This window comes from Pezoporus wallicus, unplaced genomic scaffold (assembly GCF_028554395.1).
Source record: "Pezoporus wallicus isolate ANWC-B61680 ecotype Strahan unplaced genomic scaffold, APGP_CSIRO_Pwel_v1 scaffold_6362, whole genome shotgun sequence".
In the NCBI taxonomy this organism is placed as follows: domain Eukaryota; kingdom Metazoa; phylum Chordata; class Aves; order Psittaciformes; family Psittacidae; genus Pezoporus; species Pezoporus wallicus.
Window position 1 is genome coordinate 2,174,207 of NW_026637663.1, and position 19,796 is coordinate 2,194,002.

General features: G+C 39.7%; 1 protein-coding gene across 4 annotated transcripts in view; it reads right to left on the reverse strand.

Moving 5' to 3' along the window:
- Positions 1-19,796, reverse strand: part of UTRN (utrophin) — a 372,113-nt gene that overhangs the window by 312,481 nt on the left and 39,836 nt on the right. For all 4 annotated transcript variants that reach the window (XM_057406865.1, XM_057406866.1, XM_057406864.1 and 1 more), the window contains exon 2: positions 2,144-2,205. In XM_057406865.1, coding sequence (XP_057262848.1) covers positions 2,144-2,205 — 62 coding nt within the window. The remainder of the gene's footprint in view (positions 1-2,143; positions 2,206-19,796) is intronic.

The window sequence follows — 19,796 nt, forward strand, 5'->3', positions numbered from 1 at the left end:
GCTCTCCTTTAGATCCTTTTAAAGCCCTATTTAATTGATTTAAAACAAGTTCAGCAAATTTCAGTACATTATGCAATTACAATTTTTGGATTTTTGTATGCCAAGCTACCTTATAGAGGCTTTGCTGCTTATTTTTTTGTGTGTTTAAATGAAGGGCAATGACAATATAATTATTGTGGAAGGACAAGCAAAGTTTTTTCAGTGAACATTGCAATTCCATACAAAATTCCTCAGTTGCACTGCAGAAAAGAAAGTGGTAAGTCAGATTACACTTACCCAGCTTCTAAAAATCTCTCTATCCCACTAAACAGCTGAATCAATCTAGTTTATAGAACAGGAATTTTAAACAACCCAAATGACTTGATAAATGCAAAAACTTCAATAAGACTGAAATCAGTCTCTCTATATTTTCATGGCACAGCTGAAAACAGACTTTCTTACATGAGGTGATTTCTATTTAACACCAGCAATTTCCTTGCAATCTGAACATGCCAGTCTTCATAAATCACAGTCTTGTCATAGCAAAGTAGCAATGCTCAAGTTTGAATTGGATGTACAGTAGTCCAGAGTATGTCCTTTTATACAAGTCTCTTTAATCATTAGCATGGCTTTCATAACTTTAGGTGGTTTAATGGGCCATGAAGTTACAGAGTTACTTCAAACTGAATGAGTATCTGACCATACCCTATGGCAGGGAAATCCAGGAGCTAAGCAAGATTTGTTCGAATACATGGTATAAAAGGAAATGCCACTTTATAAAATATGAGTGTACAAGTGTAAAGACTGAAAGCAGTTTTTCCTATTTCAACATGATGTCCGTAACGCATACAAACAAGTCACACAGCACATCAGCAGTATCACTGTCATTTCCATGTTTATGCCATCTTTACACCAGGGTCTCTAAAAACAGGCCTTCTTTTCTCACCACATTTCAACCGCTTACAAGATCCCACCCTGTCTAACCCTCCTCCTGCAGGACTGTCTTTCCTCTTGCCAAAAGCAAAGTGTAGAGCAGCCAGTTATGCATACACACTCCTCCCTGAAGAGCAAACTAGCCAAGAACGCATGGGATGAAGAGTGCAGGATATCAGCTTTCAACCAAGACAAACCTAAGCCAAAGTGAATCAACAAAGGCCACAAGCCTTGCATTGCCCGGCGTCCTGTTGCACAGGAAGGGAAGGAAGGCAAAAATTTCTTACATTGCTGACCAAGAACTTCAGAAGAGCAGCACTCCAGAGGCAGCCTTTCATTGCTATAGCACTGTCATTGCTGCACTTAAGAAGATAAACAAACCAAACACTACACATACACATTCTTTTACTTCTATACTTACACCTACTTTCAGGATGTCACATACATGCCTCCTTTCATTAACGGGGTGCAAACTATAGTTATCCACTTGCAGCACCATGCTGGCTAGAAAACAATTACGAGTTTACTTTGGTGATAGCCCAGGTTCCTTCACGGATTCAAGCTATAAAGTAAGGAAACTTCAAACAACCATCATGCTCCTGGGCTAAGTGTCATTTTTCACTATCAGCAGAACAGCATAAAACCCAGGCTTTAAACAGCATCCCAAAGCAACCACCACTTCCTTTCTTATTCCAAAACAAGATCCTCAATAAGCTTCCAGTCAGTAAAGAGAATTAAAACAGGAAACGTTTTAAAGCATAAGCACCAAGGAAAATTCAAAATGGGAAAGTAATTATACAAAATTTCACAGCCAAGACTCAAGTAGCAAAACCAGGTGGCTTCAACTGGAGGTTTGCAGAGTATTTTGAATGAGTAAAGCTGACTCAGCAGCACAGAGTAAATACAGCAACAAAGGTTCAAAATTTCCTGTAATGTCCCTCAGAAAACTGCATGTAGAAATAAAATATATAAAGAGGACCAAACACGAACAGACACCATTATGCAAATAACTATTTTAATATATGAATAAATAGAATCTTTCACTTTTTCTTAAATGAGACACAGTATCAAACGTTTATGTGCACAGGGAAACAGAGAGGGAAAAACATTACAGTATTTTATCTGGTTTTATCACATATTTTATTAGGAGTATCCTACAGGAGTAAAAGTACATTTAACTAATGTCGTTCTAAACCATCAAAATAAAGCCATACTTTCAACCCAACATTACCTTGGAAAACCGAGCATTTATCCATTTTGTAAAGGTCTTTTTCTGTACATCATTGTGTTCATCTGAAAAGAGAAAATAAGAAGAAAACAATGAGTGAAAATGCATTCTTCTTAATCCTAGATTGCTCAAAATAGGTCTTATTAAACACTATCCTGACTGAGTGGGAGAAGTCTTTGCCTAATCTGTCAAGCCGCTCAAACCTCTGCAAGACTTTGGTACTTGCAGAGTCACCAAATGTTTCAACTTTGCTAGCGACCACAGCAACACCTTTGCATTAGAATCAGCCTTACAGCACATTCTGGGCAGGACACCTATGTGTTAAATTCACAGACTTCCCATCGGGTACCTAAAAACCCGTTTATTTTGAAAATAAATAAATAAATAAAGTCACAGAATACTACCAAAAGATTCTTTAGGCAGATGAGCTCAAAATTTCCTGTTTCTGGCCCAACATGCATCTGAAACTGACACAATTCATGTCCAATACATCTAGCTATAAATCTGTTATATTCAGGCTACTAGGGCAGTGGAACAAATGACTAGTTTTTTTTACCCAACGGACATGAACAAGGGATAGCAGCAATGGCTCAGTCCAGACAAAAGAAGTCACACTGGTAAATGAGACATCACAACAGTTGCAAGAATAAGCTCTATGAAAATGTTCATATCAATTTAAAGTGAAACCTCGGTTCTGGGCTCCTTTTAAGCTATGGCTGAAAAATTTGTTTAGGGCATGCTGAAGAGTGAACGTTTGCTGCAATGTGGCAGCCAGCAGTCATCGTTTCACTCTTCTGTACCTCTCCTGTTCACCATCTAGATCTGATCCAAAATAGCGTACTCCTCAATTGCACTTCCAGCTCACCCAGAAATCAAAGATAGCCCAATGGGGAAAAAGAATTTTCTGAAAGAGCTCCAAGATACCTACAGTGCATGCACAGCAAGCCATGCTTAAAACATCTCATTAACATTCAAGGTGCTGTTCTTGGAGAATACAGTTACCTAAAAGATCTCATTAACCCTGCTCTATTCCCTCAGTGAAATAAGAGTGCCTTTCCAAAGACAGATAGGATGTACCAGCAGGTAACAGGTACCAAGTACCCATTCTCACAGGAGACTGACGCAGTCAAGATACGAATTCCAAATACACTGATTATATTTACACCTTGTTCACCTCCTGTTTCTGTTTGTGTGTTTTTTATGATGGGTTTTGTTTTGTTTTTTTTAGGAGCCAGGAACAGACTAAACAGACTGATGATTAACTGCCACTGCTGGACAAAAAAAGCTAGCTTTGTACAAAAGTCAATCACATACTGTGCCCAGGTCTCAATAATGTCTTACATTAATTGCAAATACTCTTTGTATTGAACGTATTGAAATTTAAACATCCTTCTCTCTCTCTCCAAATACCATTCCTTAACCTCTATCCCTTTTCTGCCAACACTCCCATACTGGTACTTAACTGCATACCAGGATGCTTTCCTAAGGCTCATTCTACCTTTTCCTTCCTTAGGCTTCTGGTAGAATCAATAGCCCCAAAGTCTGAGGTCTTGTGTTATTTTAATGTGCTTACTCCTTAAGACGATAAAAGCAAAGCACAAAAAAAAAGAGCAAAAATAACTGTATTGACTTTGTAAAAGGATAACAACAGTTATGAAAAGGGAATGTATTTAAAACTTTTATGTACTAGGAGTTCTAGACAACCCACTCTTGGGGCGCTCAACCCCTTCATAGGCACGCACACGGCAGGAGGTGACAGCTCTTCTCAGCACTACACCAGCTTCAGCCTGCCAGAACACCACCAGGGGACCTTGCTCCTACAGCTGCTCCCCCAACACCCCAGGTCCAGTTTGTGTAAGTAGTCCTCCGATGTGTGCTGCAGTAGCATATGTTACATTTACTAAAACTACAGCCTCTTTTCCCTCTTTGCAAAAAGAGGGTTTCCTAGGGAGAAGGAAAAAAAAAAAAACCAAAGAAAAAACCCCAAACAAACAAAACAAGAAACCCACAAAAATCAACCAACTAAGAAACCAAAACACACATGACTTCAATAAACATGAACAGCATAGTTTTTAACTGTGAAAGAAAGAATAGTAACATGTATATACCCCCTACTATCTCTTCAGTATAGGAGCATCCTTTCTACTTCAGATAAGCCAGGAATCTGAACTCCCACAACTCCAAACTTCCAAAAACATCCTGCTCAGTTATAAAACCCATAGATGACACTTGCCCAGTCAGGCTCTGCTTTCATGTTTGCTTTATAAAAGCCTCCAAAACTAGTATTTTTTAACTGGCCACTAAAGAGCTAGGGTTGTGTCAAGCTTCCTGCTATAAATCACTGGTAAGAAATTTGTAACTGAAGCGCTGGTGCTTTGTTAGCAAAACAGGGACAAGTAATTTCATCCCTCAGATTAATTTTCTTTAGCTTTCTGAGTCTGTAAAGCTAACCCCAGGGGCTGACATTATAATCTGGATAATAAAATTAGCCACATTTGGCCAAAAAAACAATATTACCATTCAGCAACGCACACAGTACTCCAGCCAGTCAAATTCTCACACAAGACATTAAAAATGTCAGCAAGTCACAGCCCAGTGAGAAACAAATTCACCAAGTTGCTAAACCCTTTGTGTTTCCTTTCACAGTGCCGCAGCCTAACAATACAAGCCAAGGACTGACTCAGGGCTAGATTCCACTTCATCACCTACTGACTGTTTCCTCTTTCCAGCATGGCTCTGCCTGCCCTCCAGTCACTTAATGGACTTGTAAATGTCAGAACAGTTTGTTCCTTTAAGAGGAAATAAAAAGAAACCTAAACACACACACATGCAAACTTAAACTCTTGTGATGACAACAGAGGGAAGAAAAGTTTCCTATCCCGGATGCTTGTTTACTGAAGCCTGTCTCTGTTATACAACATGATGTACGTCCATGCAACTGGAGTATCCTCAAAACTACCAGCTCTTGTGATCAGATGCTCAGCTTGTGTCCTGGCATTCAGTCACTCCCAACAGTCGTATTTATAGCCTATGTACCTCTTCCACCCTCAATACTGCCCCTTAATTTTATTGGGACACCTTGAAACCTCAGTTCAAGTCCAACCTATTACCTTGTGAATATCACTTTTAGGGGCAAAAAGGCATCTAAAAGATCTAAAAAGAGGGGTAAAAACAAAAGCCTCACTGGACTGCAGTTTGTCCTTTACTCAACCTCTGCTTCATACTGAGAGTCAGCTTTCTTACTTCCTCAAAACACATTACATGCTTCCATGACAGAACTGTATTATTTAGTTTTTGAAAGACAGAAGTTATCACACCCAAAGCAACTGGCAGAGCAGCACTGTAATGAAGGTGCCCTGGAGAAGCATACAGAGTGGATTCACAAACAAAGTACAGAAATTTCCCAACCATTCCAGCACAAGTTACCAAAGGTCATCTCACATTTTAAGACTTAGATTTGCCTTCCCTGCCTCATTACTTAAGTTCTCAGCAAAAGAATTCAGAAATAAAAGAAGGAATTAGCCTGTGGGTTTCAATTAAGACACCTGGAATGTAACAAAGTTAGAATCAACCCTTTGCCTAAGCCTTTAGGCAAGCAGGAGTATCTTGTTGTAGATATTGCCCCGCCCAGGACTAGCAGGTCTGAAAGCCTGACAACATTAAAAAAAGAGAGGGGAAAGTTTTGTACTCTTGGGTGTAGGATTTTCTGGATAGAAAAAGCATTTCGAAAGCAAGTATCTTTCTGTCAAATTCACTCGGATTAATTCACAGAGAGACACAAAATAAAGCATCTAAAATTTGAAGGTGGAAACCAGCATAGATTTTACCCACACTAGCAAGAAGCAAAAAGCTAAGAAAGTCACAAAGCATTGGAGTTCATGACCACCATGCTCATAGAAGATGCTCTCATGCTCATCAGAACTACAGGACCCTGACTTCCTTAATACAGAGCAATCTTTATCAGCATCCCTGAAGTTTTGGGTTGTGCTTTTTTTAGGGAGGAGACTGTTTGGGGTTTTTTTTTAAAGAAACACGAAGTAAAAGTTAAGATTGCTCTGCAGGTCTCCTCTTCTCTTGCAATGCCATGGCAGAACAAATGGCTTCAGCAACAAGTAATTCTCTTGTAAGCTTTCACCTTTACACTGCAGTTTCAATTTCATAATCAGTGGTGAGCACAAACTTTTCCTTCATTCCTTTTCCCTCTCCAAACCTCAGCAGCTGTGCAGAACCACAGTTATATTAACAGTGTTTCTAACAAAAAGTAATGACGCCTGCCTACAGCAACTGCCACACAAAATGCAGTTGCCCACATTGTAAATTCTTTATATAGACTAGACTATGAAATACAGCACTGCAAGAAAACCAAAACAACAACAAAAAAAAAAACAATCCCTGCACCTCAACTCCCTGGTGTTTCCCAACAGCAGACACCATCAAAAACAAGACACCACAGGTGAGTAATGAGGAACACCCCTGGGTCTCACTGAACGGTGCTGTGAGCCTAAGCTCAATTGCATTTATTTCACAACAAAAAAAAAACAAAACAAATCACCCGGCAACTGATAACTTGGAAGATGGCAACCTCGCAGCTGAAGCAATATTAACATAGCTGTTTCCATACCTCCCAGCAAAAGCAATCTAACATGCCACACTGCCAGTCTCAGCACATTGGAATGATGCTTAAAAGGAAGCTAGAGAGAATAGCAAGCTGTGGGGAGACAGAAATAATGGTGCAGCACCATGCAACAGGCCTGACAAGCCACACTGGTCAGCCAGCAACCCTGCTGTTTTCACAGGACAACAATACAAAACCAGGAATTGGAGGCAGTGTCCCAACACCCATACAGGGCTGTTCCAAGGGGTCTCCACAGCCTGGCAAAATCACATTTCACTCCAACAGCCTGCAATGGCTATTTAATATTTGGTCAAACCAAGCAGCATCAGCTCCCACTGCAACACAGCCCTGGGAAGCCATAGTGTGTCATACAAATATATTTGTGCACGTATTTTTGCAACCTGCCAGTAATCACACATCAAGGTCTAAGGCTGCAAGAAAATTCTGCCAAAACCTTTAGAGCAAAGGGTTACAGCTATCAACAAGTGCACTGCAGGAAAAACCCTAAAACTTTAAGATACAGAATCACAGAATGAGGACCAGAGCTTGAGAATGTGAGGCTGCTCCTATAAAAGACCTCATCCCCTCAGTCCTCCTGGTCAGGCAGCATATGGCAGGCTCCCTCTGTAACATCACCTGTCCCTGCCCTCCCTTTAATCCTGACCCATAAACTCTTGGTCAGCTTGTCATCCATCCCCAGGCAGAGCTCCACGCACTCCAGCTGGTCACTGACATAGAGGGTGACACCCCCTCTTCGTCTTACCCGTCTGTCCTTCCTCAAAAGCCTGTATCCCTCCATTCCAACACTCCAGTCATAAGAGCCATCCCATCATTTCTCCATGATTCCAATAAGATCATAACCCTGCAGGTGTATGCATGTCTCTGCCTCCTCTTGTTTATTCCCCATGCTACATGCGTTTGCACAGGGGCATTTCAGTTGGGCCCCCAGTGAACCCAACTGACTGGCCAGAGGGGCAGGAATTCCTTTGTGCTGCTCTTCAGGTGCTCTCCTGCTGAGCTGTGATCCCTCTCCAGGCTCTGGGCATCTCTTGATGGCTCTGGCACCAAACTGGTAGGAGTGGGATGGATTGGTATTCCCCTCCCCCAGCAACTTTAGCCCTCTTCAGCAGCTTTGCAAGCCGATGACCAAAGATCAGAAATACCTCTATGATGAGAGAGAGTGGATTAGATAATATGTCCTCCATAAATATCAAAGAGCAAATTTCACCCACAGGGAGAGGAAGAAGATGCCCTTGCCATCTCCCTGAGGTTCCAACCAACAAGACTGATACATGTAAAGTGAAGAGAAAAGCAGATAACACCTGCCAAAAATCTGGTGATTAAGATGTTTCTGAGCACACAAGGGAAGACATTTCGAGTACCTTTACAGACACAAGTAAAAGGTAAGAATCACAAACTAGACTTACTACAGCTTTTTTTTTTTAATGAACAGAGTTTATGTCTTTGAATTTTTAAATGGTTACAAAGAAAACAGAATTGCTTTCTACAAGTTGCTGTCAGCCATCTGCTCTTTTTACTCTGTCCAAATTGGAACTATTATTAGGTTCACTTGCGTTTGTGGAGCTGATCCATGGGATACAAGGTCAGAGGGATCATTGTGATCATCTAGCATAATCTCCTGCATTACACAGGAGTTGTCCTCACAAAAAGCCCATCTGCATACCAGAAGGAAGGAGAGACACAACAGATGTCAGAGACCACGCTCAGGCCCAAATAAGCAATATCACTTGGACAGAGAAGAAAGCCAAACCACAACCTCTATATATATGCAAGTGCAAGTTATCTCAGTTATGGCAGAGTTTCAAGTCAGGCAGACATCACAAACAACCTTGTTTCAAGGAAACAATGTTCACAGTACAAAAGATGTAAAGTTACTTTGTTCTCTGTGACAGGAAGGTAAAGACAGTAGCGCTCTGCAAAGTTCTTATTCACAACAATTAACTTCTGTCCCCTCATATTCCAGAATCTTTATCCCATCTCTGTTCAGCCAGAGGCTTTCTTATCTTACTTTTCCAAAAACCCAAAGGCTGCAACCCCAAATCATCCTCATCCCCTATTCTTTGTCTTTTTACTCCCAGATATTAAAACTCTTCCTGATCCACCCCTTTAGAGAGGCCCATTTGTTTCCCAGGCTTCTCCATCCTTCTCTCCCACCTCAGCTCAAATCACCTTCCACCACAGTCCATTGTCATTCCTGCTCAAAACCTCTGCAGGTGAGCAGTTTTTCACAAATAGAAACCAGTTCCTGAGATGTAAACTAATAATACCTGGCTCCTACATATTACTACATGCTCCAGTTTAGTAATAAGTAGACTAATAATACTTGGCTTCCCATATTAGTATACACCCCACCTGTACCAGCTCTTCCCCATGACTTCTTTGGCCTCTCACTGCAAGCTCCCATTCCATTCCAGCACACAAGGTACAGGCCATAGGTAGTCGTACCCCACTTGCAGATGCTGACTGGACATCTATCAGGCAGCAGGAAAGACATCTTTACATTTTTTGTATTCTCATTTCTCCTTTAGTGGAGACACTGCATTCAGGACCTCTCCTTCTTCCAGCCACTGATTTTCACACAACCTGCAGTTATTTAATTAGCTGTATGACATGAAAATCTGATTAAATATCCCACTAGTTAATCCAAATTGGACCAGTTTGGAGGGCGGAGGAGGAGGGTACTGGAGACTGAGAGACAACTATAATCAGACTATCCTACTTCCCTCATGAGAACAGATTAATCAACAGATTTCCAAAAAAAGTGTCCACTGGTAATATATTTAAAAGATTACATAGTTACATTCAAATGCTTCTGCAAGCACATTAACTGTGTACCTCCCTATACACACCATATAGGTGCTATTTCAGTGACAGCAGTATGCAGACTAGAGTTATTTAAAAACAAATGCAATTTATAACCCCATGGAATTCAAGTCTTTCCTAGCAGTCCAGTATAGAAGACATTCATAACATAGCAACTTTGGCAGCTGAGTTATGCAAAGTCAAGGTATTAGTTTTCTGGGTTTGACTGCCTCAAATCTCTGATGGTATTTAGAAATATAGTATTAAGGCCTAAACATACAGCAGACAGGTAATTGCATTTCATCCATGGAAGTAATAAAAAGATAATATACACCTTCCAGTGCCAATTAACTCAGAAATTAGGAAAAGAGAACAGTAGCGATTTTAAACAGTCATAATGCCCTCTGTCACTTGTAACAACACTTTCGGACCCTCCCGGAAAAAAAAAAAAAAAAACGCAAACACATGAATGTGCAAAGTTTAGATGCTTGTTGCAACTTTGTAACTTATAATCACTGCACTACCAAGTCCTTTAGCCTCAAGCCATTTCGTAAGTCTTAAGCAACCTTCACCACCCATATGAATCCGCCGCTCCTTGCACTGCTCCCAAAAAGTTTAGTAAAAGTTTGCATTGAAATGTTTTCACAGAAAGTACAGCATGGCAAAGGTCAGAAAGCACCTATAGAGCCCATTTGTCCAGCCCAGGGCCCTGCTCATATTGGGGGGGCGGGGGGGAAGGGCAACCCAAAATACAAAGCATTCCCTAACTCAAACTGTTGCATACTGATTAGAAACAAAGTTGAGCCCAGTCTTTACAGAAATCAAACAGGCAAATAAAGTTTAAAAAAAATCATAAATTGTTTATTTTGTTTCCAGGCAGGCCAAGCCTGAGCTTCGGTAGCTATACAGCTATACCATTCCTTTCTCCAGGATCAGTCACACTGATGCCTGTAAATTATTTACCTCAGCCTATTAACCTTTGTAATTACTAAGATGAAACCTGAAATGCAGAAGGTTTAAAGGAAGTACCTAAAATTCATGTGGCCTAGTGGTGCTCTAAACATAAAGGAGAAGCAAGCAAAAAGAACGAACAGGATGACTGAAGAATTTAAATCCAAAATATCTGACAGCGCAAAGCAAATACCCTCATCTCTATCCCTAAAATACTCCAGCAAGTTCACTATCAAGAAATTATCACTGTAAGCTAACCTGCTCTTAGCTTCACACAGTACTCTCATTTTTATGCCTAAAATACTCTGGCAAGTTCACTACAGAAACAATCACTCTATGTTCACCTGCTCTTGGCTTCATACAACTTACCCAAAGAATGTTAAGAGTTTTGTACTGTCACCAAACCCTAGTGAGGAAAATTTAGCAAAAAGCAAGTCCATTTCCTGAGATATACTGAATATTTCATTTCCAAGTCACTTTTGTTTGCTGGCCAAAGAAAAAAAATATGGCACCACTGGTGAAGGGAGAACCTTTGTGCAGAATGACATGATGCTAAGCAAAGATTTGAGCACTCTGAGGAAACTACTATTCTTTCTCTAGAGACAATAAGAAACATGCATAAGAGTATATTATCAAATTCATGTATTTAGCAAGACTCCTTAACGAGGAAAGAATAAAAGAGAAATTGGAGTAAAGTATTATGAATGGCCCCTCCTTGAGGGTCCTGGCAAACATAAGGCTTTTCTTTTGCCATTTAATCAGAACAGCAGTAGGTCAAGGCTCTGCTAATCCTATATCCTAATTAAACTCAGGTTTCTTTCCCTGGCTTAGTAATTAATTAGGCCCAAAATTGACCCCCCTCCCTGATTAACTGCTGTTAACTGTACAGAAGTACACTAATTCTGTTTGGCAATTGCAGAACAAATATCTAGAATGCATTAAAATATGTATTTATGCAATCAAGCAAGTCACTGCTCACCATCAATGTGAGCCCAAAGAAGACTTCCCACTTCGGTAGAGAAAGCTCCTTCAGGACATGGCACTTTAAACAGTGTGACCAAAACTGGAGAAGATACAGCAACAGGGCAGTCAAAAGGACAGCAACCAAAGTTCAGAGTTTGACAGGCCTTCGGCAGAACTTGAGCCAAGGGATTTCAGCAGCCCATTGTTTAGGCAAAAGAATTACATGCGCATATCTCAATTCTTGTGCTTTTATTATTTAGTGGCCAACTTTAAGGAGGACTGTGATGGACCCTGTGCAAATGTGGGGTTTGATTACCGTCACTTTAATGCATCAAATGGTTTTGTGGGGGCATGTAAAATTCAGAACAGGCACACCACCTTTACCTTCCTAGAAACTGGCTATGCAAAAAGAAAGATCACCTAATGACAAGTTAGGTTATTACTGCTGCCTCCAGCAACAACTACAGTAGATCAGTTGAATTCACAGGTGTAATCCTGTCCTGAGTGCATTTTTGGAACGGGTTCCCGGTGCTAAGGAGTCAGGCACCACACAAGCTCAGGATTCACAGCCCTTACCCAGTGAGCTGCTGCCCAGCTGAAGCAGCTCAAGAGCTTCAAGTCCTGGACTTTCTGTTTTGCCCTCTGCAGAAGGTTAATGTCCCTGCAGCAGAGCAGGTTGAGTCTATGCCTCAGTGAGGGCGGAGTTTGCAGCCTGAATATTACTAGCATGAGCAGCTAAATTAATGATGATAGCCACAGTGAAAGCAAGACAAAAGAAAGCACTAGTATAAACAGGCTAAAAAAGCAGAGATAAGCTTACAGAATTAAGAGTCCATAAAAAGATGGATACAATTTATGGCTGAAGAAACCCCTGAACTGCAAACCGCTGTAAAATAAGGTATATTAGAGGAAGCACCACTGAAGATGTGCTTATGGAATAAGTATAAACACATGGTATCTAGCTGTACCATGCCAGGCTAAACCCAGCACAGCCCTCCATACAGAAATCCACTCCCCTGAGCAAACACTGCTAAATTGAACAGGAACAGTGACTCAAAGCACCCAGGTTGAAGAGATGCAAGTGGCATAAACAAGTTCATCAGATATTTAATGTGGAAACAGCCAACACAGATTATTATTAACAGACTAGACTGGTACCAGTGTTCCAGACCTTTTAAAACCAGACCTGTGTTGCAACTTTCACTTAACTAGACAGCAATTTTTTAAATTCAAATGCTTAGGAATTTCCCCCATATGTAAGGCTGTTTTGTCTTTGGATGACCTCTAAAATGAAAATGAGCTAGCAACAGAGGAAAAAAATCACTGGGGTTAAGTCTGAAGAAAAGGCTTTTACCACCAAGGGGCATAAGTCAGCATCTAAACACAGACATACATTATTGAGTTTTACTGACACAACTACATTGGCTTGGTATATGAAAAAGGAACATGAGCATCACTAACAAAACCTCCCAGGCATAGCCAAAGCTGTGCCAAAGAAGGGATTTTATTGGCTTAATTCACTTATTTGGAGGAAGAAAGCATAAGTACATCAACTTAGAGATCAACTCTTTCTACTAGTAAAAAGGGAGGCTATAAAGCAGAGCAAAAGCAAAATACAAAGTACAATCTCTGCAGCAGACACAAACTTTTGATGTAATGTAAAATTATCATTTACTCAATTCAAAGGTTTGTCTTGAAACTGAGAGGATACGGTCTTAGATCCTTTGATCAATAAAAATATTTATGCATTTCCAGTGTCATATTGGATTAAAAGTAAGATCAGCACTTTACCCCTACCCCAGAAAAAGCCAGGACAAGATCACCATTGCTGGGTCACAAAATGCAAGTGGGATTTCTTTCCAAGGGTTTCACACCCCCACCTTCACCCCACCCCGAAAGAAAAATGATTTGCAACTAGCATCAAGTAATGTTTCTTACTATGAACAACTAGCACTGAACAAGTGTTTCCCAATCTCCCCCCAAGAAAAAGTACATTATATATGAGCACAGATAGAACAAGAGCTGCTCAAATACAAAGGCAGGGTTCAGTACAACACCCCAGTCTGAGGCTGGCTGTTAGCACTTTAGCTGTACATTCCCAGTTCTCTCAAGAATCAACCACACACTTGTTTCTTCAGACCTGTCCATGTAAATACTCCCAAGTTACCAGCCAAGCTCTGGTGAATCAAAGCCCAATTGCTCCAACACATTTGAGCAGGTTGTGAGGGGTCTGGAATAATGTGTAATTGCTAAGAGGTGGAGGGTCAAATAAGAAACGACACAGGGATAAAGCAGGGATGCAATCCCAGAAGCATGCAAAGAGACTGGCTCTTTATCAGAGAAAAGCAAAACTCTTTTATGTGGTTCCCTAATGGAGTTAAGAGAAACTTGCTTTCTATTTACCATGCATTTGCACCTCTCCAAATGAAAGCTACTACAACAAATTAACTTCATACACATTTACAAGAATTTCAAATTTCAGTCTCAATAAAATGATGCACTTATGGCAAACTACAAAGCTCAGCAGTAAAGAGAAAAAAAAAGACCAAACACAAAACCCAACAATGCATTTAACACTCTTCAGGTTATGCAAATAGAAATAACACCTTAACGGAAGCAATAAAAGGAAGGTTATTATTTCTGCAACATTAAAACAACATTACGATCACAGAAAGCACAAGTGGTATGAACAGGGTGAAATAACTACGAAATAGAATTCACAGGTAATCTACTAAAGATATTACAGTCCTCACATGACTGGCCTTTGAAGCTTTAGTTTTGTATATTACAAACTAGGTGCAGGGGAGAAAGTGGGGAATATATCTAGAAAGTACTTTTAACTCAATTTTAGATCCTTTTCTACAAATGCAGGAAAAAAAGTTTCCTTTCAACATTCTGCATTCTTAACTATCGCAAGTAACTTCATTACTTCTGCCCGTCTTATCTGCATCACAAGGCAAAACTGAGAGCCACAAAATATGCTTGGTCTTGCTATGGCAAGAGGTCCAAGAACCTTGACTAAGTATATATTAGCCCTGAATTATCTTCTCATCAAGGCTTCTCCCCCCATCTACACTCAGGAGGGCAGCACAATGAATGTGCAATACTCTGTGACTTCTTTAGTTCATTGGCAGGCATTTTTTTCTTACTCCTAACTCAAGCTCACATCAGCGAATTTGCAGCAATACACAGATGTATACATTGGGCAAAGATCAGGCAATTCAACTGGCTGGGGATAGTTAGTACTTTTGCCTTCAAAGAGAAGAAGAGAGAAGGGTATGACAAGATGTTCAAAGAGTCAGCTAGTGTCTAGCTGCTTTGTAACCGTCAAATACTTTTGACACTTAATGTTCTCATGCCTGCAATTTAGTCAGATTCCATTTCCCACCTACGTAGGTCGTTTAAGCTGCCTGCCTTAACATATCCTCTTAAACCATTGTAATACGAATAAAGTTGAAAACCTTAAACAGATTAATATTAAACAGCTATTCCAAGATTTTTTATACACCTGTTCCTTTGGACAACAATCCCTAAAGTAAATCACAAAAACACTTTTTTTAAGAAACATCACAAACATTTTCATCCACAACACAATGATGTAAGTTTAATTACTATAATATGGACTAGATCTTAATATCTATTCCTATTTAATTTGATGTCACCTTCCACTTCTGACTGTCCACACTACTGCTACTTTAAGGCTACTCTTTAAAAGTTCAGATATTTTGTTAACCAGAACACACAAGCAAAGCAACAGTTTAAAAAAGGAAATAAAACCTGTTAAGCTGCAAAAGAGCAAGGAGATGTGAAGCAGTAGTAAGGGTGTATGGAAGGGCATATGAATTCATGCACACCACTGAGCAAGCTGCAATGCACTGTTTATATTTCAGATTGTCCACTGTTGACTCATATGACCAACTTGTGGAAGAAGTAGGATTGTTTGCAAAACCCAAGTATTCATGAAGCCTACCACATCAAAGTGGTAAAGAAAGAATTCCTGCAATTGCATGCACATCTGCAAGCTGGCGTAGCAGAACCAAATGCATGTGGAATGTCAGTCACCTATCTACCTGCTACTTGCTCAAACAGCACAAGAAACATTACCAGTGCCCAATAGGCTTGGAAATGAAAATTCACATTTGAAGGGTAACTCAAGCAGCCAGAAGCTACAGTCTTCCCTTTTTTATGCAGTTATTCTATTAAATATTGCTAACATCCCCATCAAAGTTTCACAGCCCAGCTAACAAAGGCTCTGGAAGTGCTAAAAAGGCAGGATGGACCAGAGTGCAGTTTTCTGACTTTATCCAACAGCACTTTTTTAGTCCAGCTATGAACTGTCATGACTGGCTTCACAAGACTTTCACAGAATTCTGTCTATTCAGAAACAAAACTGAAATTTTATAGATAACAAGTGAAAACTGAGTGAAGAGCATAAAAGAAGAATCACCAGAGTGTCAGACAGAGGACTTCTAAGGAGGCTAGAAAAACAAGATATACATGAAGATTTTTGCTGTCTAAAGAATTAGCATGACTAAGAGCTGATTTAGCAACCTAGTATGCTAGTTTGAATTTTGTGTATTTAATTACAACCTTCTACATGCAAGAGACATATCTCCAGTCCTGCAGAGATAAGTATACAATCAAAAAACCCAACAACTTCCCAAAACCTAAACAAATAAAAGCTCAGAAGTTTTAGTCTTGTCTATAATCAAAGTCACATTGTTCCACTGTTTCTATTCATGTCACAATGCTTCACTATTATTTGTTAAGTCTTTGCATGGCTGCAAAAAGGAACAGCAACAAAGGGTGACTACCAGCCTTCTCACCTTTCACATACAGAATTTGGGCTCAGTAAGGGAGCATCAGAAGATGACCCAGAACTCCAGCTGCCAAGCTTTATTACCTGTTACCCCCAAATATGAACATTGTGGAAAAAAAATAAATTGGAGACGTTCCAGGAAAGAATGAATTTCTACCTTTATTCTCTACCTTTAGCAGAATGGGAAAAGCCATACAAGTAGGCAGTATGTGAGGACACTCATTCTTGGGAGAGGAAGAATTGCAAAAGATTAAGAGTAAGCAAGGATGAAACATGGATGTTTGTATATATTGTAACACCTCCAACCTTACGACACACATTCATCACCTGGATCATGTCAATTTCCAAACCACAGGACAGCAGAAAGGGGAAGGAGTGACAGAAAGCAGGTAGCAGTGAAGACACAAAAATATTAGATTTAGGACAAAAAAATACAGGAGCGTCATACTATAGTGACATCAGGAAAGACTGGATGAAACAAGAGCCTGATAAATGGAAGATATTTATCAATGAACTTCAAAGAAATGTTTAAGCATAACAGAAAGGTAGGCAAATGAAGGTCACTCATGAAACCGCCACACCATTAGTCAGATCATACTTGTTCAAAGTTAAAAACACACACCACATCACTTAGCTATACCAGGGAGCTTCCCCAGATAAAAAAATACTTCTTGGACAACCTAAGTTATCATTTCAGAACTTTTTTTTAACTCTTCCTCAACTTCACATTTGGTTTGTTTGTTGAAAAGGCAAGGGCTCAATAAATCAGTTATGCTGGCATGAGAACACAACAGGTAAATGAATATACAAAGACGGAGAAGCAAGGAAAAAAACCTTCCATGGCTTATTAAGACATGAGAGTGCACTCTTCCACTGCAAAGCAGTCAACAGGAAGACAAGCCAATCAGATGCTGTAGTTGCCTCAAAAGTCCTGAAGAGTCAGTAAAGTGTTTCCCACAATACTTATTGCTTTGCAGGCTGTCTGAGCCATTTTACAGGAACTTCTACCAACACTAGCATCAGTTTTGCTCTGCTCCCATGGACTATATGAAAAGTAAGGTGGTTATAGATCTTATCATAGCCACACCTGATGTTGAATTGAACTGGGAGCTGTGGCAGGACTCCCTGCTCAACTACTGAACTTGATGAAAAATACTTATTTTTCTTAATTCCTCCAGACACTGATAATTTGTTTATACGCTCAGGTATGTTTGCCTCTGTTGTTTGGTTTTGGTGGGTTTGTTTAGGCTTTTTTCCCCAAGTGGCTAGAGTGAATATTTTTAGGCTAGGGAAACAGTCTCCTATCTTACAGATAAAGACCACCTTAACACTGTCAAAAACAATAGCTAATTATTTACCTGAGATGACTCTGCTGTGTATAATGTTTAAGGATATTCACTAGGACAACACTATTAGAACCTTCAATCTGTCACTGGGAAGTGGCAGTTTCAAGGCATGCAGTTTTGTGACTGCTGTAGAGGAGGCACAAGATGGGGCAGCACACAGGAATAAGAAACACCATAGCAGGCCTTGATCAAAAGGGTCTAGAAAACATCCACTACTTCTGCTTAGCTGCCTGTGAGCTAGTCTTTCTGCTCCTGCAAACTACTTCAGCTGATACCATTAAAAACAAGAGTAGCATTTATACACAGCGCAGCAGAATATTGCACTTGTTTAGCAACTGATCAAGTCTGTTTTCAAGATGCTGCAAATAGACTTTAATGCAAGTCTACTTGCCTCAGTGGGTTTTGTTTGTGTTGGTTGTAAAGTCACGCGTCATAAAGGAAGGTACAAGAAAACACTATCAGCCAAACCTTGCTCTCAACAAGCTTTAACATATTTGCTAAATCATATTTTGACTTATTTTCAGATATACTTAAGTTTGTTTCAGACCAAGAGTCCATTTTTACTATCTGGAAACTTTTAGACCACAGGTTTTTAAGCTCATGCTCTTGCTGAGCACTGACTGCACATGTCTGCCAAGAAAAGCCAGCTTTTCTCACAGATAATAATAATTTTTAAAAATCTATTTGAAGATATAATTTAAATAAGCAGACTTCTTCATTCCCATGGGGGGAGGAGGGCAAGGATTTGGGAATGAAGGAGTGAAGTTGAGCCTGGGAAAACAGGAAGATGTAGGGAAGAAGGCACTGTAGTTTCTGCCTTGGTTTCTCACCATCTTATTCTATTTTAATTGTCAATAAACTAAATTAATTTTCTCCCCAACAAGTCTGCTTTGCCCATGACTGAAACTGGCAAGCAATACCCTTGTCATCATCTCAACCCATGAGCTTTACCATCTTGTTTCCTCACCCCATCCAACTGAGGGAGGAACTGAGTGGGCATCTGGCAGAAACCGAAGTCAACCCATCTCAGGGGTTGAAAGGCAAATATGTTTTGCAGAATCAATAAAGACAATACCAAATATGATAAGGCACAACTTGCTGCAATTTACACAGAAAAATCTTTCCCCTTAGCTCAGGGAAGAATGTCAGACAAGATAGTAAATTAATATACCTGGCCACAAAATAATTCCAGCTCAGCTCCTGAGGACAAACCCTTGAAGCTATCTTTATTGCTATTTAAAAAAAAAAGAACACAAAACAAACAAACAAAACACACACAAAAAATCCAAAGAAACCATGAAATACATTAAAAAAAAAAAAACAATAAAATAAATGCTCTACATAGCAGAAAAGTGTAATATAGTATTGCACCCTATCACTCAATCATTTGAGTCTAACAGTGAATGTAAATAGCACTGGGTTTTGATATTAATCTGGTGCCAAAACATATCTCTTGGAAGGATTATGTATCTTGCACTGTCAGCAATATCTTGGTTTCTCTTTCAATTGCAAAAATCAATTAAATGGTTAAAACAAGTACTTTTTTCCTCAATTACCAATAGATAAATTACTCAAAACTGAAAGAATCTCCAATGGAAGGCTGGCTCTGTGCACTGAAGAGGGAATCATAGGATGTTTGATTCTTTTCAAGAATACACCACTTGACTGTATTAAAGACAGGAATGAAACTACACCAGAATTAACTAAAAGTACAAGAGGTATACTGTAATCAGTTTAATCCTTGCAACTCTTGATGCTAACATTAACTTTTGAATAATCAATTCTGTCCAGAGGTCAAAAACAAAAAGGGTAAAATACTTCCTTCCATTTAACTGCCCAACACATTTACTGCTTGCTTACTATGGCAAAGTACACTAGCATTAAGTCATCATTTGATACTGAAGTTCATCGATGACAGTTTCTCTCATTTTTCTTAAATTAAGAAATAAGCTTGATCACTGTGACAGAATCTACATGCAAAGATCATAAATAAAAGGTTGAGGCATGTCCCCACAAGGAAGTTATCTGTGTAACCCACTCTGAACCTTTCTTTTAAGCTACTGCTTATAGATTAGATAAGCAATGCTCACATGAGATTTCATGGCATGAGATACAGGAATGATGGTGAGACATCAGGTG